The sequence below is a fragment of the Hyaena hyaena genome, unplaced genomic scaffold (genome assembly GCF_003009895.1).
Source record: "Hyaena hyaena isolate Hyena2069 unplaced genomic scaffold, ASM300989v1 scaffold_270, whole genome shotgun sequence".
Lineage (NCBI taxonomy): Eukaryota > Metazoa > Chordata > Mammalia > Carnivora > Hyaenidae > Hyaena > Hyaena hyaena.
The window spans coordinates 1,381,248-1,409,189 of NW_024080901.1; the positions used below are offsets into that span (position 1 = coordinate 1,381,248).

General features: G+C 35.6%; 1 protein-coding gene across 1 annotated transcript in view; it reads left to right on the forward strand.

Annotated features, from left to right (window-relative positions):
* The window catches only part of TMEM30A (transmembrane protein 30A), a 36,380-nt gene extending 8,841 nt beyond the window's left edge, over window positions 1-27,539 (forward strand). Inside the window, exons 2-7 of the mRNA XM_039245787.1 lie at window positions 13,186-13,293; window positions 15,644-15,751; window positions 19,837-19,924; window positions 21,097-21,240; window positions 21,868-22,074; window positions 24,830-27,539. Coding sequence (XP_039101718.1) covers window positions 13,186-13,293; window positions 15,644-15,751; window positions 19,837-19,924; window positions 21,097-21,240; window positions 21,868-22,074; window positions 24,830-25,023 — 849 coding nt within the window. The 3' untranslated portion in view covers window positions 25,024-27,539. The remainder of the gene's footprint in view (window positions 1-13,185; window positions 13,294-15,643; window positions 15,752-19,836; window positions 19,925-21,096; window positions 21,241-21,867; window positions 22,075-24,829) is intronic.
* The last annotated feature ends 403 nt before the right edge of the window (window positions 27,540-27,942 follow it).

Below are 27,942 nucleotides of genomic sequence, written 5' to 3' on the forward strand. Positions count from 1 at the left end.
GGACTAAGAATCAAACTGACATGAGACAATCCAATTTAACAGTGTACATATGGGGAATCCATACAGACGTGAAAATTCCAAAAACAAGCAAAATGAGGTATATTTATATGTCATAATAAACTAAGGAGAAGGGATAGGGGTTTGGAACTTTAAAGGGAACTAGTTCACAGACAGATAATTGGTTAGTAAACAAATGTTTGCTGGGCCAGTCAGAAACAATAGGGTATAGAAGACTTTGATCAAACAGGCCTTGGTAGGTTCCTCCTTGTCTACCATATCTAGTTCATGGTATAATGAAAGCAGTTATCTATGATCATAGCTCTTTTCCTGGAGCAGGTCCTCCATCTAAATTGTTTTTAGGCAGTTGTGGGGGAGGTAAAAACCTTTTCCTGAATTTACTGGGTTTGATGGCTTTTTAACTGCAAGTAAACTTTTAGCTAGAGTGGCCCATCTGGGAACAACTTGCTCTTGGCCCCTACACAGGAAACCTGGTAAGGGTAGTATGTGTGTGGGGAGTGAGAGAAATTGTAGAATCAAAGATAACTTTAAGATATTTTGACCTGCATTGGAAGGATGGTGTTGTAGTTTATTGAGATAGTAGAAGACTGTAGGAGAAGTTTTGGTATAGTGGTAGGGGTTTGAGCGTGAGAAGCTGAAAAAAGGGGTTCTGTTTTTGACTTGCTAGGATGAGATGCCTTTTAGACATCCAAGTTGTAAATAATGAGTAGGCAATTGAATATATGAGTGTAGGGGGAAGGTTGAGACTTCTAGACAGCCCTGAGTCACTCCAGTGTATATAGAGGTTGGGGAGAGGGGAGGAACAGCTAAGGGGATTGGAAAGGAGCAGCCAGTGAAGTAGGAGAAAAACAAGGGAAATGCGGTGTCCTGGAAACCAGTTTTGAGGAAGAGCGTGTGAACAATAATAATGCCCAGGGCTGCTCCCACTAGTTCATATGAAGGGAGTGTTGAGAGCTGACCTTTGTATTAACATAAAAAGCATGGTGAACCTGTCTTAAAGTGAATGCCATTATCATCCACCTTGTTTTTCACACCAGAAATCCTGGAAGTCAAACTAATTTGTCATCATCCCATCTCTAGGTTCTAAGTTCTATAGATTCTAGAGTCTACTTTTTTGAATCTGTCTTTTCCTCATTTCCACTGCCCTTTTCTTAGTTTGTGTTCTCAACATTTCCCACCTGGATTATTGCCGTGGCATTCTATTTTCTTTGCTTCTAGTCTAGGATTTTCTTTGTCTTGTTTCAAAAAATATTTATTTATTTTGAGGGGGGAGTGGGGCTAGGACGGGGAGAGAGAGGGAGAGAGAGAATCCCAAGCAGGCTCTGCACTGTCAGCTCAGAGCCTAACATGGGGCTTGATCTCATGAACTGTGAGAGTATGACCTGAGCCGAAATCAAGAGTCGGACACTCAGCACACTGAGCCACCGAGACACCCCTAGTCTGGTATTGTCTTTAGTCTTTCTGTACGTTACTGACAGGGTGATCTTTTTAAAAGACTATTTCATTTTCTTGCTTAGAGTTTCTCCTATGGTTCCCTCTAGTATTCAGGCTAATGTTCAAACTCTCCTCCCCCCCCTTTTTTTAAATCTTCAGACCCCTTAACATGGAAAGTAATTTTCTTTATGCTATCATAAACACTCTCTAACCTCTCCTCCTACCACTCCCCTACCCTTTGCTCTAGTCATAGCAGACAGTTAGTTTCTGGAATGTAGTTTGCGGTCTACCTGAAATGTCCTTCCTTTCTTATCCTGACATTTGTTTCAAATTTCATTTCTGTCAACATTGTGGAAAGTGTGCCTGATTCCTCCCTTTTCCCACCTGATATATATGTCTCTCAGGTTCCATAAGTATTAGCTTATGGCCTGACAATATCAAATTATATCCTGTAATTATTAACATGACTTTCTGTTTCACTAGTCTAAATTTTTTTGTAGTATGAACAATGTATTTTTCCATTATGTTTTTCCATTCTATAGCACAATGCTTGGCATCTAATGGGGGCAAGATGTCTTAATGAACAAGTTAATTAACCTAAGTACAGTCAAGACATTTTAAAACAATTATTAATCATCTGAACGGTACTGTGGGTCTGAAGAAATTATTGAAATTATCCAAGGAAAGTGTTATAGAGTAGAAGATGAAATTTGTATGATATGATTTCCATTGTCATGAGCACCCTGTGAAGGCACACACATGAGTTGTCTCTTTCCACAGTGTCAGCTTTATTCAATCATAAAACAAAGTTAATCACAATTATAAAGCAGGTTCAGGATTCCAAACTCAGTATCATTTCACCACGTGATTAAACTTGGCTTCTTACACAGCACACAGAGCAGAACATAGACAAACCACACAAAAAACAAGATAACAGAAGGCTGTAGGAAGTTAAAAAGTCAGCCTGTGGATGTGAAGTTGATATGAGACCTCACCTGGTCCAGGTCAGCTCTGGGCACTTACTCCTTGTTAGGTTCAAGCAGTGAAGGATCTCAGGTCTGTTCAGAGACAATCGGGCAGAGCCTTCGGTGGCTGTTGCCTTTTTTAAGTGGTCAGACATAGAGGTCAAATCTAAAGAGTGACATTTTGCTGCAAAAATCCTCCCCTTTTAAAGGAATTTAATTGGTTTTGGGCCCCTGCAGACCTCCTCTGGTTCTGCATATTATCAGTTCTGGGGTGTCAGCTGATGCTGGTCCTGGTGATATCTCCTAGCTGTAGGACCTTTAACTACTTGCATCACTCCTTGACACAAGCCTTCTGCTTGTAATAAGAAACTCCATTTTGCTCTCTACACCCATCCATGTCTAAAGACAAAACAAATTTGCTTGTTGAACAGTAACCTAGATAGTGCTGAAAATTTAGCAAATGGGTTGATTGGCAAATGTTGCAGCAAAGGAGAGGGGGTGCATGATTTTAAAAATGGCATAAAATACACTCACTGCTCTGCACACCAACACAGATTTTTTTGAGGTTTATTTTAAAAGTAAGTGCTGTTGTATACATATTCTGAAAATTTGGAAGCCAAAGACCAACCACCAGTTATATGGATTTGTAGTTTAATTTCTAAACTTACTTAAAATTTATTCAAGGATGATTATATACAGTTATACTGTATATAATCTATACTGCATCTAATAGCATTGTTCATCAATATACTAAGTGGGCTATTGTTCTAAGCTGTCAGGTCTCACATTATATATGATTATATTTAGTGGGGTTTTTTTAAGTTTATTTATTTATTTTGAGAGAGGTGGGGTGGCAGGAGGGTCAGAGAAATAGGNTTTTGAATTTTTTGAATTAATTAATTTTTACTTAATTTTTTAGAAGATATAATGTCATTTTTCCCCCTCTTTAAAAATATTAGCATGAGGTCTCAAAGTTTGATCTGTAGTGGAAGCAATGAGAGTCAAATTCAAGGATACCAAATATATTGCTAAGGAAGAATTAGCAGAACTTGGGGGCTAATGCCAAAGTAGAGATTTTGAGCTTAGATGCTTGGGGCAGTGGTGATGCTTTAGCCAGGGCAGAGGGGTGCAAGAGCACCTCTGAGCGTCCTAAATAGATCAGTTCAGCCAGTGGCCACTGACAAAATCCAAAGGCCATCTCCAAAGTGCTGAAAATACTTCTAGGTTTATATAAGGAAAATGTGGGACAAAGGTCAGTGGGTACATGCAGGTGGGCAGTAGAAGTCAGGTCAGTCATTGTCTTGGAGTCAATCTTGCAGAGGTGCTGGCTCAGGGCAGTCCTTGTCGCTTAAAGGGGGGTAGTATCAGTTCCCATTTCAGGGATGCTTTGCCCGAAGGGTCTTTTGCTTGAGTTAAGAGATAAACTAGAAGGAACTTAATCATTTAGAAAGTACAGACTGAGGTCAAAATGGAGGTAGTTGAAGTCCTTTTTCAGTACCATTTACAGATATCAAAAAACAGTTGGGTGTAAGATTAAGGGATTCAGTGAATCATTATTGATTTTTTTTAAAGCTAAATTTTTAGGGACGCACAATTAAAAAGGATTAAACAATCATAAATGTATGAATTTTCAAAAAATCACCATAAATTTGAAATAGATAGAGATGGTCAGAATTTCAAGTAGGAAGGAAGAAACTCTACCAAGGGAATTCCTCTAGGAAAATACAAATGGGACTGGGGTGTTGATAAGACCAGTGACAATTTAGAGAGGGGAGTATAATGGATGACACATGATATAAGGTGGCATGAGGAGGTTATTGTGAGAAAGTAGTGCTTGAGACAAGCCACTAATATTTGGACATCAATTGTATGACTATATAAAAACAGTATTTTATATAGAAGTGATCATGTATTTCCTCAAAATAGAAAGCTCTGCTTTATTCATGTTAATTTATCTGTTCCTTTAATCTCCTGTTTTATGTGGATTGGGGCATAATTAGCAAGGCCCTTTTCATTAGTTTTATCCTAGGCAGTTTTTATAACTTGATACCTTAGAAAGACTGTTAAGGGATAGACTAAAACTTTATTTGGAATTATTTTTTTTTGGTAGAAATGAGTTAAATGCCATATAGAAAAACTTTGTATTATAAAATTCTATTTCAAACTCTAAAAGTTAAGATGGTCCTGCGATGATATTGTCAGGGAAGAAGAATTTCTGCTACCCTTCAAGGTCCTTCTAGTTGGACTAAGAATCAAATTGACATGAGACACCTTAACAGGAGAAAATAAAATTTGATAATATACTACAGGGAATCCATACTGTCATAGAAATTCCATCAGTTAGGCAACATGATGCTTATATATGAGCTGAGGAGAGGATTAGGGATCTGAGGATACAAAGGAGAGAAAAAGACCATTAGCAGGAAGGAGAAAGGAGGTATTTGGAAAGCAGAGATTGCCCTGTTGTGTTGATAAGTTTCTTAGGTAAAGAATCTCTGTTAGTTAGGTTAGAATCTCTGTTAGATTGTTAGGTAGGAATCTCTGTTAATAGCTCTCTTCCTGGTACAAGTAGGCATTTGAGGGGGAAGTGAAAGGCGTTGCCTCAATCTGCTGGGTTTTGATTGCTTTTAACTTAAATAATGTTCATGCCAAAGTGGCCCATCTTGGGGCTGCCTGCCCTTGGCCCCTACAACATCTACTTATCATAACAAAGTTGTTTTTAATCTATAATTTAGTTGAAAAGTATGAAGATTTGGTAGCACTGTTTAAAACATCTGTGTATTCACAATTGAAACCAATTTTATTTGTAAATACAATACTTTAAAATTGACTTCCGGGGCATCTGGTGGCTCAGCTGGTTAAGCGTCCAACTTCCACTCAGGTCATGATCTCACGATTGGTGAGTTTGAGCCCTGCATTGTGTTCCATGGCCACAGCTCAGAGCCTGGAGCCTGCTTTGTATTCTGTGTCTTCCTCTCTCTCTGCTCCTCCCTCACTCATGCTCTGTCTCTAGATATAGAAATGTTAAAAAAAAATTGACCTTCATATTTGTAAATTGTCGTATAGTGCATGCTATTCAAGATTATAGGCAGCAGCAGTACAGTGTAATGAAAGGAACAGCAACTTTGGAGTTGGACAGATATGAACTTATCACCGTGATGGATTGAATTTTGTCCCCCCCAAAAAAGATATGTTGAAATCCTACTCCTAGTAGCCGTGAATGTGACTTTATTTGGAAATAGAGTAAGATGTAATCAAGTTACATGAGGTCATTTGGGTGGGATCCTACACAGTATGACTGGTGTCCTTATGCAAAGAGACAGATGGGCATAGAGGGAAGGTGATGTGAAGACAGACATAGGGAGGGAGAATCATGCAGCAACCGAGACAGAGGTGGAGTGATGCAGCTGCAAGTCAGAGAACACCAAGAACTGATGGTCACCACCAGAAGCTAGAAGGAGGCAAGGTAGGAATCTACCCAGAGTCCCAGAGGGAGCATCGCCCTGCTGATACCTTGTATTCAGACTTCTAGCCTCCAGAATCGTGAGAGAATAAATTTCTCTTGTTCTAAGACACACAGTTTATGATTTGTTACATCAGCCCTAGGAAATGAATATAGTCACATACTGGCTGTTTGTTTAACCTCTGAATCTCAATTTCCTCTTTGTAAAATGTTAAGAATGGAATTGGCATGGAGAAGACATTTGGGAATTTAAAGCTAGTTTTGCTATTGCTGTCCTTTCTTCAAAGATAACTTACATTATTTATTACCTACTATGTCAGTTTATCATTTCCAAGTGTGAGATTGAAACTCACTGAATTAGAAGTAAAATCCTTGTCTGTGGTTCCTACTCAAGTTCTCTAATTTATAGAAACAAACAACAGATTTCATATGACCCATAGAGTTTGATTAAGATATAAAAGACTAAGCTGTTTTGTATCTATAAGTTTAGAATTAAGCTTTTGATTTTTTAAAAACTAATCTTCAAGGGGTGCCTGGGTGGCTTAGTCGGTTAAGCGTCCGACTTTCGCTTGGGTCATGATCTCGCGGTTCGTGGGTTCGAGCCCTGCGTCGGGCTCTCTGCTGACTGCCAGCTCAGAGCCTGGAGCCTGTTTCAGTCTGTGACTCCCTCTCTCTCTGACCCTCTCCTGCTCACACTGTTTCTCTCTCTCCTAGAAATAAAAAAAATAAAAAAAAATTAAAAAAAAACCCCTAATCTTCAAAAAAGATTAAAATGGAGTGATTCAATCTAAAAAAATCATTCAGTTGCTTTTAATAGGCTGTAAATAACTTAAATATGGATGTTTATTTCATTCTTTCACTCCCTTTATCTGGTGAGCATTTTTGACAGGAATTTTTCTACAGTGATATATTACCTATTAATAAAGGAAAAGAAGCAGTTTAAATACTTGAAAATACATTACTCAGTACTCTAGGGTACCCTGCTGCCTTATTATACCCCTGTTCTTCTTCCACTTGCACAATGCAGACCAACCTTTCCTACTAGCGTGAAAACAACATAGATCTTAAAGAAAAGCAGAGCTAGGTTCAAATTCTTGCTCATCGTTCCTAGCAGGGTAATCTTGTGAAAATTATTGAACTTGCCTAAAAGTTTCCTAGGTTAAAATAAGGAAAATAAAAACAAGCTTTGCCAGGACTATTGTAGTTTTTGATAGACATTATATGTTAAGTGCTTTTAATGCCTGTGCTCTCTACTTCCTTGCTTCTCTGTATTCCCCCTCTTTCACTTGAACAAATGTTTTTTTTTCTTCTTTATTTTAATGGCTCAGTTCAAGTTCTTTTTTCTTATTAAGAAAGTTTGGTTCACATAGTACTTTAGCTTTCAGTTGGCACTTAGCATTTATAGTAGTTTTCTTTGTATTCATGTGATATCTTTACTAAAATAGTCTTCTAGAAGCAAAGGGGACTGATGATTCTTCAGGAAAAGTTTAGTGGGAGAAACATTGGGCTTGGAGTCAGAAATCTTCACTTCTAGCCTAGTACCAGCTATTGCTATTTGTATGACCTTGGGCAGGTTTCTGAATATGTTCTTTTTGCATACAATGGAGATAACAATTTAGGCTTTTGGTGAGGATCAGATGATATCCAGTGTGTCTGTAATAGGAAGGAATGTGTAAGGTGTATTGAAGTATAAGATAATGATTGCTCTTGTATCTACTTTGTACCATATGTTTTGCCTTGCATGTAGTAGGGCTTAATATGTTAATGATAGGATTTTTAAAAAAATTCCTTTCAGGGGCATCTGGGTGGATCAGTCTGTTAAGGGTCCAACGTTAGCTCATGTCTTGATCTGATCTGGTAGCGCAGAGCTTGGAGCCTGCTTTGGATTCTCTGTCTCCCTCTCTCTGTCCCTCCCCTGCTTGCGTGCTCTCTCAAAAATAAAAAAATATTTTAAAAAATTAAATTAAATTAAAAGTTTCTTTCAGATTTTCTAAAATCATGCAATTTTTTGTATATTTTGAAAATTATAATCAAAGGTTGTTATGTAAATGTTGTAGCTATCCCTTTACTTTGTTGAAGTATAATTTAATATTCAGCAATTATTCTTGGTTCCAATAAAATGTTCAGTTTTAATATACTGTTCTATAATTGATTAGATTTTACATTCTATCCTATTAATTATTTTTGTTCAAATAAATAATGCATACCCTTGCTTATTCACAACTAATAATGCTTCTTTCCTACTTTGCCCTAGAAACTAATTTGAAAGAGAGTGATTTGAGAAGATTTTGTTCAAAGGTATACAAAATGGTAGTAGGCCCAGCTGGCAACTTTTTTTTATATCCTTAAATTTGTCTTAAAAAAGAGAAAATGTGCAGAGATTTTTTTAATAAAAATTTGAAAAAAATTAATATAGTTTAATATAGATTTTTAAATATAGTTCTGTCTTCTAAATGGCCTCATCTTTTCAGAATCATAAAACTTGGCTTTCAGGTGGAATATTGTGCATGTACAGGCCCTGAGTGGAAGGTTGTGGCCCAGCAGGTCTAGTACTAAATTATATATGCTTTGACTCTCTTCATTTAGGAGACCTGTGTTTTTAGCTAGTTTTAGTTATGTACCTAACTTTTCCTAGATATTTTCAGCGAAAAAATATTTTCTCTAAACAAAGTTTCATTAGTAAACAAATAAGCTTGATGGAGAACATTTCAATATCAGAAGTTTGACAAAATCAAGATTAAGCAGTTTTGTGTTTTTTGAAAAGCACTCAGATGCTGCAATTAATTGCTGGCTCTATTTTCCATATATTGATTTTAACCTTTTTTCCAATTATAAAGAAAAATTGAACATCTATATGTAAAGTTTAAATGTTCAGTTTCAGAAATAAAGATTAAACGGCTATTTTTGTCCTTTATTAAGATAAATTCTTATTTATCGAAAGAGTGAGAACACAAGCCACAGACTAGGAAAAACATTTTTAAAAGACATAGTCTTTCTTCTAAAGACACTAATCCTGTCCTAGGGGCCCCACCCTTTAACTCTCATCTAAACATAATTACCTCCCAAAGGCTCACCTCCAAATGCCATCATAATTGGAGGTTAGGGCTTCAAGATATAAATTTTGGAAGGGATAAATTCATTTCATACATTCCACCCTTGTGCTCCTCAAATTCATGTTTTTCTTGTATGCAAAATATACTTTGATTCCATCCCAGCAGTCCCCCAGAGTCTCAACTCATTCCAGCATCAACTCTTAACGTGTCATCTAAATATCAGTTCAGTCAGATATGGGTGATACTTTAGGTTCATTCATTCTGAGGCAAAATTTCTCTCCAGCTGTGAACCTATTGAACCAGATAAGAAGTTTGTGCTTCCAAAATATAGTAGAGGAACTGACAGAGCATAGACATGCTCATTTGAAAGGGGAGAAAATGAGAGGAAAAAAGGGATGACAAGTTCTAAGCAAGTCTTCAAAACCTAGCAAGGCAGATACCATTAGATTTTAAGGCTCAAGTGTAATCCTCTTTGGCTTGATGCTCTACCTTCAGGACCCACCAGGCTGGCAGTCTTGCTGCAAGGCTCTTTCTTGGCTGCTGCCATCTGGCCTGTTGAACCCTTCTTCATCTTTGAGCTGAGGATGAAGAATCAACTGAGGATGGTCTCTGAATCATCTTTGGGGTAGTTCTTCCCTAGTTTTGAAGAACAATAGCACATGTTTGTAGCAAATTGGTTCTATCACTGAGTCCTGTAGGACCTAAGAAGTCCCACAGCCCTCTTCATTTTGTTCCGACTCCTCTTTAGTTCAAACTGGCATTTCTGCTGGAACGGCTGCTTAGGTCCACGGTTCACACCCACACTAATAGCTTTATCTAGTGCTTGTTCAGCCACACACACTTAGTATTCTCTTCAGTACAGCATTTCTCAATTTTTGCAATATGGATAGTCAAGAATTTCCCAAATCTTTTAAGTTTTGGTCCCTTTTTGCTTAACATTATTTCTGCTTCTATTCATTTCTCCCTTCTTGTATTTAACTTAAGCAGTTAAGTGGAACCAGGCCACCCCTTCAACACTTTGTTTAGGAATCTTCCAACTAAATATCCAACTTCATCCCTCACAAAACAGCCTTCCATAAAACACTAGAACACTGCTACTTCATAATAAGGATCACTTTTTTTCCCATTGCCAAATAACACGTTCCTTGTTTCTGCTGAGACCTCATCAGAATGGCCTTTACCATCTATTATTTTGACCAGTATTCTGTTCATGATTATTTATTCATTCTCTAAGAGGATGGTAGCTTTCTTTCTAACTCTTCAGATTTCTTTCTGAGGTCTCAGCAGAATTACTCTTAATGTTTATATTTTTAGTATCCATCTCCAGTTTCTTGCAGCCTCTACCCTTTACACGGGTCCAAAGCCACTTATGTCTTTACAGGTATTTGTTGTGGCAGCACCCCACTTTTTAGTACAAACTCTGTTTTAGCGTGGGCTGCTATAAAAAAAACCAAACAAAACAAAATACCCAAACCAAAAACCGAACAAAAAACATTGACTGGCTTAAACAACAGACATTTATTTCTCATGTTTTGGAGTCTGGGGAGTCTAAGATCAAGGTACTGGTAGATTCAGTTCCTGACTTTGCAGATGCTGCCTTTTCAATTTGTTCTCACAGGATAGAGAGAGAAAGAGAGCTTTGGTCTCTCCTCATAAGGAGACTAATCCCATCATGGGGAGCCCTACTTTCATAACCTCATGTAAACCTGATTATCTTCCAGTGGCCCCATCTCTAAATATAATCACATTGAAAACTAGTACTTCCACATGTGAATTATGGGAGGATACATTTAGTCCCTAATATACAGATGACAAGTAGTATGTGAAAGATACATAACATACATTAGAGAATTGTAAATTAAAATGAGATCCTTCGGTACATGTATTAAAATGGTGAGAATCCAAAAAACTGACAGCAGCCCATGCTGGCAATAATGTGGAGCAACAGGAACTCATTCACAGCTGGTGGGAATGCAAAATAGTACAGATAGTTTGGCAGTCTTACAAAATGAGGCATGCTCTTACCCTACAATCCAGCATTCCTAGTCTTTGTTATTTACTCAAATTGGCTGAAAACACAGGTTTACACAAAACTTGCACAAGGATGTTTTAGCATCCATCTAAATAGATCCATGAATAGTAGGTTTACCTATAATTGCCTAAACTTGGAAGCAATCAAAATGTCCTTTAGTAGGTGAATGGAAAAATAATCTGTGGTGCATCCAGAAATTGGAATAATGTTCAACATGAAGAAATGTGCTCTTGAGTCATGAAAAACATGGAGTAACTTTAAGTGCATATTAAGTGAAAGAGGCCAATCTGAAAAGGTTATATACTGTGTGATTTCAGATGTACAACATTCTGGAAAAGGCACTGTGAAGACAGTAAAAAGATCATTGGTTGCTGGTGGTTAGGGGAGGGAGGGATGAATAGGTAGAGTACAGAGGATTCAATTCTGACACTAACCACTGTGAGCTAGCATCAACCTCCACAGGTGTAAGGGCATGGTTCTCAACAAGACTGCCACCACTTTAGACACCAGCTGCAAGTCAGGCTGCCCGCGCTTCTGGTTAACTAGCAACAAATCCGGGGGCTTCCTAAGACCTCGCCCCCACACAGACAGACAGACGCGCACGCACACACACACACACACACACACACACACACACACACACACGGCTGTTCTTCAGATGCCAATTGCAAGTTTAGAGATCATCAGGTGTTCTGCACTTGACTGTAAATCTGGGGTTCTTGTGACCCTTCTCAGATTCAGTAATTTGACTGAATGACTCATCTTGAGAAAATGCTATACTTAGGATTGCAGTCTTATTGTAAACAACATAAATTAGGACTAGCTAAATGCAGACACACATAAGTTGAGATTTGGGAGGGTCCTGAATACAGAATCTTTTGCCTTCCTGTAGAATCAGGGCACATCACACTCCTGGCACATCAGTGGGTTAACCAACCAGGAAGCTCCCCTGTGCTTCCATTTCCAGAGTTTTTATTGACATTTCGTGACCAGGCATGATTGATTAAACATTAGCCCACATGATTGAACTAAATTGCTACCCTTCTCCCTCTTCCCAGAGGTCAGGCTGGGCCAAAGTCCCTAATTACATATACTCTTTCTGGTGACCAGCCCCCATCTTGAGCTTCTCTTCAGTGCAAACTCTAGTGGCTTATCAAAAACAAGCATACTCCTGTCACTGGGGAAATTCCAAGGGTTTTAGATGCTACCTAACAGGAAACCAGGACAAAGACAACACAAATTTATTATTTTACAATACCAGGGTTTTTTGTTTTTGTTTTTGTTTTTTTAATGGTAGCTCTTGAGATACCTAATAGTTGTTTTTTTTTCAATTTGAAAATGTACCATGGAAAGCTAAGATGACTGAAAAGTATTAAAGATTGGAAGATTAAGAATTAATAATTAGGAAGAGCAATAATTGGTTTACTGATCTCTGTATCAATTTGGTATTTTAATTGTTTAGACTTTAAATTTTTAAAAAAAATTTTTCAGTTATTTCTGAGAGAGAGAGAGAGAGCAGGGGAGGGTCAGAGAAAAAGAGAGGGAGACAAAGAATTCAAAGCAGGTTCCAGGCTCTGAGCTGACTGCCAGCACAGAGCCCAACGTGGGGCTCGAACCCACGAACCATGAGATCATGACCTGAGCCGAAGTCGGATGCTTAACCAACTGAGCCACCCAGGCGCCCCTAATTATTTAGACATTATATAGCAGATTAAATCTTTATACATCATGTAGTTAGAATTTTATATTTGGGGCACCTGGGTGGCTCAGTTGGTTGAGCGTCCGACTTTGACTCCGGTCACAATCTCACTCTTGTGAATTTGCCCACATCAGGCTCTGTGCTGACATCCTGGAGCCTGCTTTGGATTCTGTCTCCCTCTCTCTCTGCCCCTCCCCTCTCTCTCTTTCTCTCTCTCTCTCTCTCAAAAATAAATAAACATAAAAATATTAAAAAACAAGAATTTTATATCTGATTTTAGAACTATATTTCTCTTGGTAAAAAGGAGAGAGGAATTTACTTGGAAAGATGATCCAGTAGAATAATATAGGACCCTCTTCAGTTTTTATTACCTTACTTTGTCAAAATAGATTACCTTAAAAACAACTTTTTTCTGTACTGTCAGTTGTCTCATTGGACTCATTTTTCTTTTGAATAGCAAGTTATTTCAGAGTATATTCACTTTCTTCAAGAGAGCGCTTACTTAAATTTTTCTCTTACAGATTGATTATACCGGAACAGACCCTTCCAGTCCCTGCAATAAATGTCTGTCTCCGAATGTGACACCTTGTATTTGTACCATTAACTTCACACTGGAACAATCATTTGAGGTCAGTATTCTCAATGTGTTAGAAAAGCCTGCTTTAAAAAATATTTTATTAAAATTTTTTTACTAGTTATTTCATTTTTAGTAGAGTAGTCACTTTAATTTATTGAAGTACGTACACTTTTGAGCAAGATTGTTTTGTTTGGCTGTTGCATTATGCTCTCTGGTAATTAAATATGTGTATTTATTTAAATAGTACTTTATAAACTAAATTTAAAACATTTTACCTTTTCACTGGAAAATTTTATTATGTACAAATCAAAGCTGTATCATGTTTACATAAAATAGTTTTACTTTTAATTCTAAGTCAAGTTTTACTTTAAGAAATTTACTAATTCGTTCATCATTTAAATTATATTATTTTTCTATCTCGTATGAATTACCATAAATGCAAACACTTAGTGAAACCTTATTGATTTTTTATGTCTTGATAAGCAGTTGGAACACTGTGTGTGTGTGTGTGTGTGTGTGTGTGTGTGTGTGTGTGTCAGTGTATCTTTTGCATTCATACTTATCTGTCATTGGAATTTGAGCAGATGCTATAAAGGACATAAAGATTTAGAATAGGCATTATATGACCAGGTTGTGCTTTCCTTTACCTAAAAATTGAGCTTAAAAATTATTGTTTTATTCTTCAGGGAGCAAAACTACTTTTATACATGATAACTTTTTAGGTTTTTCCACACTTAAAATTTTCTTAAAGGCCTCAGTGACTTTTATAGTCCCTGGTAGATGGTTGCCATCTAGTGGTTATAGATGCTCTTGCACTGAGACAAAGGATAATAACACTATCTTAAAAACATGAAAATAAATTTGGGAAAAGACAGTAATTTAATTATTTTACTATATTTCAGCAGGAATAACATACAAATTTAAAACATCATAAAAGTTCTATTCTTTTCCACTGTGATGAAGAAAACTATAAAGATAGGTGCATTAAGTTCTGCTTTTGTCAGAACAGAGAGAATTAAGGAGATACAACAGACTTGTAGTGATTAGAAGCTTCAGTAGTTTCCTTCCCCATCCAAAAGCCCCATCCAAAGCTTCTCTTTCTGAAAAGCCCATTTTTTTGTGGGTTCTGTATCTCTTCACAAGACCAAACTTTGAATTGCACTAACAGCCTTTTAGGAGTTACTTTGTCTCAGTATTCACTGAAAGGATTTCTTTTTCAGTTTATAAGTTGAATTTACTATACTGCTTCTTAGTTGAGATATTTTTAAGGATATTCTTTGTTTCTGTAATATTTTTGATAACCAAAATTAAAGAGTTTTTATGTATGTAAACATTTTCTTTATATGGAATGGGAAAGTTTGCATAATTTGAGGGGTGCCTGGGTGGCTCAGTTGGTTAAGTGTCTGATTTTGGCTCAGGTCGTGATCTCACGGTTTGTAGTTTCGAGCCCCGCATCGGGCTCTGTGCTGACAACTCAGAGCCTAGAGCCTGTCTTCAGATTCTGTGTCTCCCTCTCTTTCTGTCCTTCTCCTGCTCACGCTGTCTCTCTGTCTCTCTCTCAAAAATGAAAAAAAAATTTAAAAAGCTTTGCATAATTTGACATTCATTTGAAAATCAAATTTTAAATAAATGATTGTGTATGTGAAAATAGCAAATCAAATAAAGCATACTTGAAATGTTATTGAATTTTTTTATTGAGTTACTTTTGATTATAGACTATGGAGGTGGCAACCAAAAATGAGAAAATAGCTTAATGTTTCTGCTACCTCTTATAACCTTAAGTCATTCAAGATGGTTTTGTGGTACCTTCTCAATAATTGTAGTGTATGTAGGTTACCCTTCTTTCCCAAAGTATTCTAATTGGCTCCTCCAACTATATTAAAGTATTTTTTATTGTTATGCATTGACTCATTATCTTAGAAATTTTACTAATAATTTATTAATTATTTATATTATGTGTAGTAGCTTGTTGCGAAATATATTATGTCTCAATTCAAGTTCAGAATTTACTTGGGCAATAAATGAAAGTTGACCATTATCTCTTTGTAAAGTTGACTCTGGGTGAAGACTAATCTGAATTAGAGAAAATTTGAAGTTGAAGGTAGATAATATGCTCATAGGTTCCCTGAGGCATTTTATTAATGCAATAGTACTTCTTTGAAGTCTTTAAGGATACTTTCAAAGTTTACTCTTTGATTTTTGTCACATACCTTCTTTAACTTTATTTACAGTTTGTACTGCTTTAGATTGTTGAGGATTGGTAGGATTCATTCTAGTACTTGTTTTAAGTTACCACAAATTCTAAACTAATAAAGTCCAAATGACATAGCCTTTAAGTATGCATGAAAGAAATTTGTACTTAGTAGTTTCAAATAAAAATTGTTTCCCTTTCCTTTCTCTAGGGCAATGTGTTTATGTATTATGGACTGTCTAATTTTTATCAAAACCATCGTCGTTACGTGAAATCTCGAGATGATAGTCAGCTAAATGGAGATGTTAGTGCTTTGCTTGTAAGTAAAATGATGAAATATGAAAATATGATAGATATAAATAACAATATGTAGCAACTGTTCAGTTACAAATGTTAAATATAATAATGTTAGGATGAAATTAAAGTGTTACTTGTAATTTATACTTGCTTGGTGAGGGTTTTTAGTTAAAAATTCTTTTTACCTGGAATTTTCACAGATTAATGATTTCTTAAAATCAGGATACATTACTACCTGCTTCTTTCTAGTAGTATCATTGGATTTTTGCTTTATTAATTGTAATAGAATTTTGATGAGTCTAGTATTCTGGGTATAACTGGTTCTTGTTTGAGTTTGCTCATTCCTGTTATACTTAGTAGAAATGTATAAATAAACTACTTTTAATTTCTGAAGTTGTGTCTTAGAATTGAACATGTATGCTGTCTGTTTTTTAACTTGTGGAAAGCCTGAGTAGGAAAGTTCAAAGGATGGGTTATCGAAAAGTTGTCTGAGGAACTGTTTGAAAATACAGATTCCAGAATTCTCCAAAGTGTAGTAAATCAGTCTCTACAGGGGTGGAGCTCTAAAATATCTTTTAAACAATCTCCCCTTCTGATGCCCACACTGATTTGGGCTAGAAGATCTTCGTTTCTTGACTGGTGTTCAACTTTAAATAGTAGTGGTTGGTGCCCAAGTATTTTATGTAATTGTTGCTAATGCAGCAAATCTTCAGAGTTCCAGAGCTATTTAGTATTTCTTAGAAACAGGGTGCCTGGGTGGCTCAATTGGTTAAACATCCAACTTCAACTCAGGTCCTGATCTCCTGCTTCTTGGGTTCAAGCCCCACGTCAGGGTCTGTGCTGACAGCTCAGAGTCTGGAGCCTGCTTCAGATTCTTTGTCTCCGTCTCTCTTTGCCCCTCCCTTTCTCTCTGCCCCTCCCCAGCTTGTGCTCTGTCTCTCAGAAAGAAATAAATATTGAGAAAAAAAAAAAAAAAAAAGACACAGTGAACCTTTTAGAATGCGATTTAGGACTATATTGTGACCAAAATGGACCTGTTTTGGAGCAGCTAACCATATAGCTGCTCTAGGTTATCTTTACTGGTTTTATTATTAGTCCCTGATATTTGAGTTGAGATCTTAAGAAATAGCAAGTCTGTTGAAAGATTCTGGTTAGGTCTGCGACATTTTGCAATCCATGTGGTGGATAGGACTCAAATCCAGAGAAGATGATATTCTGTGAGACATACCAGGTTCTTAGGCCTTTCTGAATTTGTTGGCTGGGATTATAAATTGGGTGTGTTCAGAGACCCAGAAAATGGTTGATTTATAGTTTTTAAAAGGTAGATACACCCTGTTTTTAGTGAGGACAAAAGAAGCAGAGACTGATTCTTTTCTTATAGGCTTCAAGCAAAGCTTTTATACTACACTAGGAATTACGAATTTTTTTTTCTGTAAAGGGCCAGACAGTAAATATTTTGGGTTTTGTAGGTCTTGCAGTCTCCTAACTCCTCTACCCGCTTCTGCCACTCTAGAAAGAAAGTAGCCACAGACAGTACTTATAATGGATGTGTGTAGTGTAGCTGTGTTCCAATAAAATTTTATTTATAAAAACAGGTGGTGGACTGGATTTGTCCTGCAGTCTATCATTTATTGATCCCTGAGCTCGATCAAAGTACATGATTTTAAGACCAGGTGGCTTTCAGATTTTTCAAAGATTTTAAGAGTGGACAGATTGAAGTCCAGGTTGCTTAATATCATATATAAGATCCTTCACAATCTGCTGTCAACCTGCTATTCTGGTTTCATTGTTTCATACTCTGTCTTTAAGGTACCTATGCTGCTATGACCTGGCTGCTCTGGGCAACGTCTGCTGCTCCCTAACCATTCCTGGGACCTAGTAAATCTGTCCATTTTGGCATTTACATTTTATTTGCCTAGGATGTTGGTTTAACTTTTACCCTTGAGGCCCTCTCATCTGGAGGCCTGCTATTATCTTTAGTGCCCTTTGATGCAAAATAACTCCTTTACGTATTTAGTTCACCCATACCTTATCCCAAGTCACTTCTCACCTTGCTTAACTAACTCCACATCATTCATTCCAAACTCTCTCCACACTATCTGTTCTGGTCCTACTTTGAGGTCATTTTCTACATAGTCACTACAGTGATCTTTTTAAAAAATGTAAATACCACTTTTCTTTCAGGGGTCTGTCTACTAGCACTTGGAGTAAAATCTCAGGATGACCGAACTGTGCATAATCCTCCAGTGTCATCATGTCATTCTCCTTGTTCCCATACGCTACCTACATTTACCTTTTACCTTCTCAGAAATATCTAGTTTTTTTCTCAATGGCATATATTCTCTGCTTAAAACCTTCTTCTGCCTGCCTCTCACATGCTGGTCTCCTATTCTTCCTTAGGCCTTAACTTACATGATACTACCTCCAGAACCAACTTTTCCTTATCACAGATTTTCCTTATCACAAAATTTATTTTGCCTTCCTGCACTAATACTTGCACACTATTTTCATAACACTGTAGTTTGTAATTATATATTTATTTGTCTTCTGTTTTCTCAGCTATACTGTAAATCATGAGGGCAGGGAGCATGGCTTTCTTTAACCACTATATACCAAGCACCTTGCCAGTGCTTAGCACATGGAAGACATTTAAGAAGTATATGTTGAATGAATATAGACACCTCCATCATGGCTCTTATTTCATCTAATTATGGGTTGTATATGGATCTATTTCCTCTGTTTCACTGTGACTATTATTTTTAAAAAATGTTTTCTGTTTTGAGCACCTTGCATGGTACATGATATGTTAGGTACTCATTATGTGGCTTTGCTAAACCAGTTACTGCAAAGTATCTGGCATTCAGTACCTGATGCGTAGGTAGTAAATAATATTTTCCTTTCTTTTAAAACTTACTGAAGAATTTAGTGACTAGGATAGATTTGCCCTTCTGAGAGTTTATTTGTATTTAAAACCCTTTTTTTTTAATGGCCGTTTTCATCAAGACATTCCAGTAGTCATAAGCCAGTTATATACTGTCTATCTTCATGGTCTCAGAGTACTAACTTTATAAATCTGGATGGCTTAGGGAACAGAAAGCTGAGAAATCAAATATTAAGAGACTTTATGAGATCCCTGCCACATGTTTCCTTAGCCTTCTTTTCTATGTGGGCAGTCCTTTATCCAGTCTAGACACAGAGAATATGGATACAAGCCAGTGTTGGTTGGTAATAGAATAGCCCTAAGAGGACTAAGCAGGTTCTAGTTAATTTCCAAATGAGAATATCTTAGTCTGGTTTTTTTGTTTGTTTGTTTGTTTGTTTCCTTTTAATGTGTTTTGAAACATGGCTTACTGTAGCTTTGGAGTTTCAGAACAATGCAGACAGATACCTAATCTCAGACTTGAGATTCTTGGTAGAATCTCTAGTTTAACCCTGCAACTGCCACATCTCCTTGAAATCTTCAGTAGGGACTAAGTCCAAACGTTTTTTTGTTTTCCTTACATCTGGATGCACAATTTAAAAAAGAGCGGTATATAGGAATCTACATTAGCTCCCTTCCATCCTTCCCTCATTCCTTCCTTTGACATGGGACCATGAGATTAACCTAGAATTTTACACAATTTGAGATTACCTAGTTGAACATGTTCACTTTGTAAGGCCCAGGTAAATCAAGGAAGTTGCCCAAAGTCAAATAATATATAGCTGGACCTGGAACCTCCAGTCTGTTTTCGGTTTAAAATTGACGGCAGACTGCTTCTTAATTTTTCTTCAACAGAAAACTCTTTGTGGTATGATTTTGGTGTTCACATGAAAATTTTTTTAAAGAGTCAGTTTGATATATCCCTATATGACAAAATATATGCAAGGAAGGGTTACATTAAAAAGGTAATACATTTATTACCTTTATGTAAGGTAGTTATGTTAAGAAATAATTTGAGTATTTAAATGTGATGTTATTTATAACCTTTACAATACAGACCTATTCTGTATGCATTGCAAGTGTGACACATGTAGGCATTGAATTTTTAATCAGTAATTATAGCTAGCTCATAGTTCTCCTGGAGGCCTGTGTAATAATTTCTTTCTTCTTTTCCTTTCAAACATCAGAATCCCAGTAAAGAATGTGAGCCTTACCGAAGAAATGAAGACAAACCAATTGCTCCTTGTGGAGCGATTGCCAACAGCATGTTTAATGGTATGATATAGTTATAAACAAAAGATACGGATTATAAATATATATAATTAAGAAAATTTGTATAATTTATTGATATTGATTTGATAGTCTAGTAATCATGAATGAAATTGAGAAATTCAGCAACTTTAAAATAAGTATATCATTTAGTTATTCAATGGAATGTCATAATGTTTCGTGACTTTTTTGAGAAGTCTTATTTTATATTCTTATATTTTAAGAATGAGTTTCTCTCTCTGGGAAAAAAGGAGCAGAGACATTCCTATAACTTTCATATTTCATATATGATAAAATAAAAGCCTAACCTTTATATTTCATAGATGATAAAATAAAAGTCAGGCTGCCTTTTGTACCAACTTCAAATATTTATGCCATTACAAAGGAGCTATAGTTGATCATTTAGGGCAGCACTGTCTGATACAAATATAATGTAAACCATCAATGCGAGACATGTATATAATTTAAAATTTTATAATAGGAATATTAAAAAACAATAAATAGAAATAAGTAAAATTATGCTTAATAATATATTTTATTGAACCCAATATGCCCCAAATATTATTACCTTTTTACTGTGTAAATTATGTTTAGTATATAAAATTTATGTGTGAGATATTTTACATTGTCTTTTAATTTAAATTCAGGTTAGTTAAGGAGATGTTTTATATCCTGTTTTTTTGTACTGAGTTTTTAATTTCTCAAATATATTATTTCAAAAATATAATAACATATTATTACAAAACATATTCATTTGGACCAGCCATAATGTCAATGGCTCTGTAGCCATGTAGCTAGTGGCTACCATATTGCACAGTGCAGATAGAGAAATGGATAAACCAGAAACTATTTAGGAGTGCATTTTTTAGAGGAAAGGAGGAGAAGCAAATTTACCCTGCAAATTATTTTATTTGGGTTAATATTAAAACATTTCACCTTATCTTATGCCAGCGAGCCATATAGGAGAAGTGACTTACAACTATACTGAGGGAAGAGAAATCCATCTAAGATTATAAAATTACCATAGATAACTTAAGAGCAAATGTATGTCATATGCCTGCCTACCTGTTAAAACCCCTTTTGGGACCAGATATCAGATCCTAATTTCTCATAGAGAATAAGAGATGCTATGAATTTTCAATAGATACTCAGCAATTTCTTCTTTTTTGTGTGTTTAGATACATTAGAATTGTTTCTAGTTGGCAATGAATCTCATCCTACACCTATTCCTTTGAAAAAGAAAGGTATTGCTTGGTGGACAGATAAAAATGTGAAATTCAGAAACCCCCCTGGAGGAGACAGTCTAGAAGAACGATTTAAAGGTAAAATTTACAAATATTTCTTTAAAATATGATATAAGCAAGGAGTTTTAATGAAGTACCTAAAATTATCTCTTCTTAGACTCTTAAAAACTTTTATGCTTTTTTAAAAAACAGCAACTTTTCTTCATACCAAGTTAGGTAAAATATGTAGTATGTTCTAATGTAATGTACATGTACTTTTAATCTTGAATTTTTCTGGCATTTTCTTGTAAGCATTTCAGCACTTGTCTTTTAAAATTGTAGGCAAGTTTCTTTTAAACAAGACTCAATTTTTTTATTATGATTATAAATTTAGTTTTGATTCTGTGCCTCCTAAATTTTGCAGTGTTTTTTTACCATTGTATCTTTGCATTAACCATCTGATTTTTGATATGTACCCCATAGTGTACTTTTAGTATTTCCTTAATGGCCATCAAATCTTTGTAATTACTTGTTGTTACATGAGGAATTGGTTTGTTTCTAGATTTCAAGACTTCCTTAGAATATGAATATATTTATGCCTTTGAAAATAGGAAAAATACTCAGATTATGTATTGTGTATCTTTGTTTTATTTGAGTGTAAATTTTCAGTGGAACTCCTAATGGAATGGAATATTTTGTCCCCTCCCCCTTCCCTCTTTTTTTAAGATACGACAAAGCCAGTAAACTGGGTTAAACCAGTGTACATGCTGGATTCTGAACCAGATAATAATGGGTTCATAAATGAGGATTTTATTGTTTGGATGAGAACTGCAGCATTACCTACTTTTCGTAAGTTATATCGTCTAATAGAGCGGAAAAGTGATTTACATCCAACATTGCCAGCTGGACGATACTATTTGAATATCACATACAGTATCCTTTTTTGGCCATGTGTGTGCATAGATTCATAGAATTTGAAAAGAGTATAGTGCAGTCTTATCTCAGTTATGTGACATGCTATTCTGTGTTTTAGTTTTGATCTCATTTTTATAAGAGTATGTGTGTATATACATGAGAAGAGTAACTTTTCACTTATATCTTCCAGATGTCTTAAATTTTTATAAACTTTGTACTAGAATTGTACTTGATATTCAATTTTTTTTGATAAAAATTTGATATTTTTTATTTTGATAAATATTATTTGATAAAATTATTTAAGATGCTGGTGCTAGATTTTTAATAAGCTAGATATTTCTACAATGGAAATTGTAATTGAGCTTAATGCAAAGGCCAGTGAACAAAGTTGATGCTAAATTCGCATTTAACTTATTTAGATATATGTATCTATATATACTTTTATATATTCCTTAGATATTAAAAATCAGCGTACTTTACTTCATATCAATGTAATTATTTGTATAACTATTATGTTTATAGTACCAAAACATTTTTATCATTAGCCGTATTATTTCACATTAATAATTCAGGTGTAGTTTTCAGTGCTGTTAAATATCATTTATTTCCTTCTGATTATATGTCAACATTGTACCAAGTACTGTCCATGTATTATTTTATTTTATTGAAGCATTATGAGATGGGTATCATCATTTCCATGTTGTAGCCAAGTATACAGGAACACAGAGCATTTAAATAACTTACCCAAGGTTATGCAGATAATAAGTAGAAGAGTTGGGATTCATAATCAGGCTATTGACTCCAAAGGCCATGACTTTGCCATCAGTCACTACTACAGACTGCATCCCTAGATAGTTCACTCGGGTAGTCAGACCAAGCCATATTGGCATGGATACAGAGTCTTCCTAATTGAAAATAATTGGACACTACCCTTTATTCTAAACAAAGTCCTTCTGTAGCCCATTGCTTACATATATCATGAATGAAAAATTTCTCAAATATTAGCATTTGAATGTTGCCTAATGCTTTGCATTTTTTAATTTTCATAATCCAAATTAGCCACAAGTATATAGTTTTAGTTTTATAATGTATTAGTGAATGCTTAAGTTAATAGACCTCATTTTAAAAGAAATGTCTTCTTGGATCCTTAGCCTCTTAATTTTGCAACTAAGTATGTAACTGAATATGACCTGATAGTGACAGACTAAAAGTAGCCAAGTTTTGGAAACGAGACCCACATTGAAGCAATTCTGGACAGAGAGACCCAGTTGAGGTGCTAATAGAACATTATCCTGAGGCCAGTGCCAAAGTAGAAGGCAGCTCTGTCACAGTTAGCATCCAGAAGATCTAATAAGGAGTATGGGCATATGCCAGCTGGTAGCCTAGAGCGTAATTTAGGGAAGTCTTTGGAATACTTAATACTTTGTCTTAGTTAACAGACTATTTGCATCCAAGGCATTGAGAAGAGAACTCAAAGAATGTAGGCTCTCAAAGACTGATAAGACAGGAATTTGGGTCTGCAAAGCATCAAGGGTAATTATAAAAATTAGGTATAAAGTGGGAACTAGATACTAGAATTAAGACAGTAGCCCATTTTTGGGAGTTGGGATACAGAGAGGTTAGCATGGATGATTTGATTCTTTGTCTCCCAGACTGTTGTATTAGGTAGAACTCTTATTATAATCATTCCTTTTTTAAAAAAATTTTTTTTAATGTCTTTATCTTATTCTGAGAGAGAGAGACAGAGAGTGAGTGAGGGGGGGACAGAGAGAAGGAGACACAGAATCCACAGCACGCTCCAGGCTCTGAGCTGCCAGTACAGAGCCTGATGTGGGGCTCGAACCCACGAACCGTGAGATCATGACCTGAGCCGAAGTCAGACACTCAACCGACTGAGCCACCCAGGCGCCCCTTATAATCATTCCTGCTTCAGGTTAGGGTTGATTTAAGAAACTGGCAGAGTCTGCCATTTGGAATAATAGGGTCCATCTGTGGGGATGAAAAATTGCAGAGAGAAACAAATGGGGCCTAAACTTGATTCAAAAGATGTTTTTGAAAAGGTTGTAAACCTTTCACATAGGGATTTAGTTCTGTCTTCTCTGTTCTAATTCTTGCCAAAATCTTAGAATTGGTCCGGGTAGATAGCTCATCCAATATACTGGTGTCCCATTTCTTAAATATCTTTAACAGTTCACCCTTCATTTCTACTCTGTTTCAGCCATCAACTCTGTGTCACACCATGAGTTTGTCATTGCTCCAAATCAACAAGTTAAAACTTCAATATCATACTCATTGACCTTGTGCTTAGTGTCCTCTTGTATTCTCATAATTACTCTCTTATTACACATGCTCTTTGAGCTCAGAGTCCTCCAGTCTCTTCATTCTTCCTTTTTCTTCTGGCTGTCAGTCTTCTCTTCCTTTATTGGTTTTATTGCTGTTCATCTGAAATGTTTTTTTCACATTACATTTCTTTGTGGCCTTTGGCCCCTTCTGTGTAATGAGAATAAAACTACCTGAGGAGTTATGTAGCCCTTAAATTAGGTTGTTTTTGCTTGTAAACTGTATTGGTTTTCACCACTAATGTTTAACTTGCTAAATCAGTACTTCACAGTAATAGTCATATAATTTTTTGTCGTTCAGAAAATGTGAGTAAGGTGCCTGTGTATCATAGAATTATAGCAGTGAATTACAAGCAATTAAATGCCAAATTTTTAAGTTGTGTTTTAAAAATCAACTAACTAGCCATGGAAAAGTCTTCCTATACATTCTTCAGATTACCCTGTACATTCTTTTGATGGACGAAAACGGATGATCTTGAGCACTATTTCATGGATGGGAGGAAAAAATCCATTTTTGGGGATTGCCTACATCACTATTGGATCCATCTCCTTCCTTCTAGGAGTTGTACTGCTAGTAATTAATCATAAATATAGAAACAGTAGTAATACTGCTGACATTACCATTTAATTTTATATTCTGAAAACAGATTTACTGCATGTGCATCAAGGCCAGTCCTATTCAACCTAGCTTTCGAATGCTGATGTCTGGTTAGTATGTCATTTTTGAAGTTGGCACATAATTTTTCTTTTTTTAAAAAAACAGTTTTTGTCCTTTGCCTCTTCTTTATGGATGTCTTATGGAACTATATGACGGGTATGAAACAAATTAACTATATGGATCATATCAACACTGTAACTGCTGAAATGGCATTCTAATTAATGTTTGCTTTTTGTTGGGTCAGGCCATGTGATGCATAGAGCCTCTTTTATGTGAAATGCATCTAGTGCTTAAATGTTTATGCTGTGTTGATAATATTATATTGATATGTGATGCTGTATATGTGTGCCTGTTGTGTGAAGAAAGGGATTACAAGATGTATGAATATAATGACTTGCTAACCTTGCAGGATTCAGAGTTACAAAAAGATCTAAGGCTAAATCTAAATAAAACACTTCCTCATTTTCATGTGTCGTGTGTAAAGGATTAAAGTACCATCTTTGTTGAGGTGGTTCATGTATTCCATTTATCCAGTACAGCTCTTTGTCAAATATAGCTTTGATTTCAGAGGACATGCTTACCTTGTCTAGCGTGGGAATTAATGGTCCTGTCTCAAGAGGTCAGGTGGGTCTCGTGTGGGAGAATTTAAAATTTCTTTTCCCATTTGATTAAGATGTTATAGTCAGGAACCCCAACTCAGTTGATAAGTTTTTACATGTGATCATTTCCTTTGAAGCTTATACTTCATAGGGGATAATAGGTGAGAGAATATAGGTGAGAATATAGGTGAGATGGGAAAACTTCTTGGCAGACCTTCAACTTCTGCCTCAACTATAAACCAGAAGTAAATGTTTAAAGAGACTGTTTTCATTCTTGTGGTATTTAACATTCAGAAATGTGCTTCAGCATTGGAAATACCTCAAGCTGTTTTTATTTTGCAGGTAAGTTTTGATCTAAGTACTAATATTCTATTGCAGAAAATTTAGAAAACAGTAATTTCTGTATTTCATTCAGTTTTTACATATAGGTCAAATATGGAGGCGTATGCACATTCTCTTTAGTTAAGGTACCAATTATTTTGGTTGGTTTATTCTAAGACATACTTAAAAAATAAATTCTTTAAATTTCCTAATTAAATTCTGGAGATTTTGCAGTATGCACCAGAGAAATTATAATATATATGGTTGAAGTTATTTTATTTTCTATTAACTGAAATTATTTTAATATTCCTTACTGAATAAATGCTGTAATTTGTTTGCTATGGAACTTACTCTTGAATGTAAACTTATTTTTTCAACATGCATGAAAATGTATGTCTTAATCAGAGGTGGCTTAATTGCATTGAAATGGCTTTTTTTTGTAAACTAAATTAACTCCTATATTTGTATAGAAGGTTGTTTATTCAGAGTTTGTGATGGTTTTGTTCAGTTATATTTTAAATCAAAAGGTCTGGGTAATGTATCAATTTTGATTAATATATGTTTTTTTAAAAAAAAACAAAAAATAATGTAATGGTTAATAGAAATGTGCCACACTTCTTAAGTTTTGTATAACATGAAATTCAGTTAAAAGAACTTGTAGTTCATAATGACTTAACTGGTAGAATATTACTTGCATGAGGTACTTACTGTATGATTTTCCTGAAATTTCTGAGTGCATAGGGTATTGTCTGTCTCAAAATATTTTTTGTCTTGTCAGCCCTTCAGAATATTGTTATTTATTCTGACCACAGAACCTCTTGCACATGGCAGTTTATTTTCTGGGACACATAACTGGGGGAGAAGGTTTTTGCCAGTCTTCCCAGATTGAGTTTGCGTTGTTCAAGGAGGACTGCCATCCTGCATCTCTCTTTCTAATTAGGGGACCAAAGGTGCCGCTAAAGAAAAGTTGAAGCCCCTTCCAACACTTTCTCATCTGGGGTGAAGACAGAATCTTAAAATATATTTGGAGTTTTATCTATTTACAAGTTCATTGATGGCCTCATTTCATTTCTGTCTCCTGCCATTTGAGCACTAAGGGATTCCTGTTACTAATTATGAAGAATGTGGAACATTCATATGGCCTCTGCGAAGCCTGGTGGGAAGGAAAAACATTTCTTTTTTATGGGCTTTATGCTCATCTTTTGGAAATATTGATGTCATATTCAACTTTTAGAGAATCATATTACATTTTATTGCATTTAGGCTAAATAGAAGGCATTGAAGAATGCTTTGATTTACAGGAAGTATTTTGGTATATGAAATTTCCCAATTGAAGGAATTATTCAATATGTAAAAGCTAAGAAGTTTCATTGAAATCATAAGGCAGTTAAAAATAAATTGGTAAAAATAACTATACTACCTAATGGAGAATTATTCAACCAAGAGGAGAGTCAAGTGAATATTTTTTTGTTTATTGGTTAGTATCAGTTTGTTTGTAACCTTGATTATATTTAAAGGTAATATTCTGTTAGTATGTTCTGTGTTAATAAAAATGAACAAAATTAATTTTGCTGTGTTCAAGTGTCTTGCTAAAATAATAATGCCCAGTGTTGTTGTTAATGTTTAGCACTAAATTTCAGCCCAAGGTCAATAAGGCCCAAATTTTAACATTTCCATGTCTAGATTTGATTGCCATTATGGATATATATTAATCACTTTGACAGCATTAACTGTAAGATTTGTCTTTATTACTGAGAAACATCTGTTCTTACCAGGAAGTGGTCATATTGTCACCTGAGTTATAGGTAGATGGGCTAAATTTGGTATTAGATCAAGGAAATGTCTAGTAAATAGAAAAGGAAGAAGTGGTAGAGAAGCAAGGATGATGAAATAATGAAGAGGGCGGGGTATACAGGAAATGAAAAGACAGACCAGGAAAGAGGAACAGCTGACTGGGAGGTTAATGAAT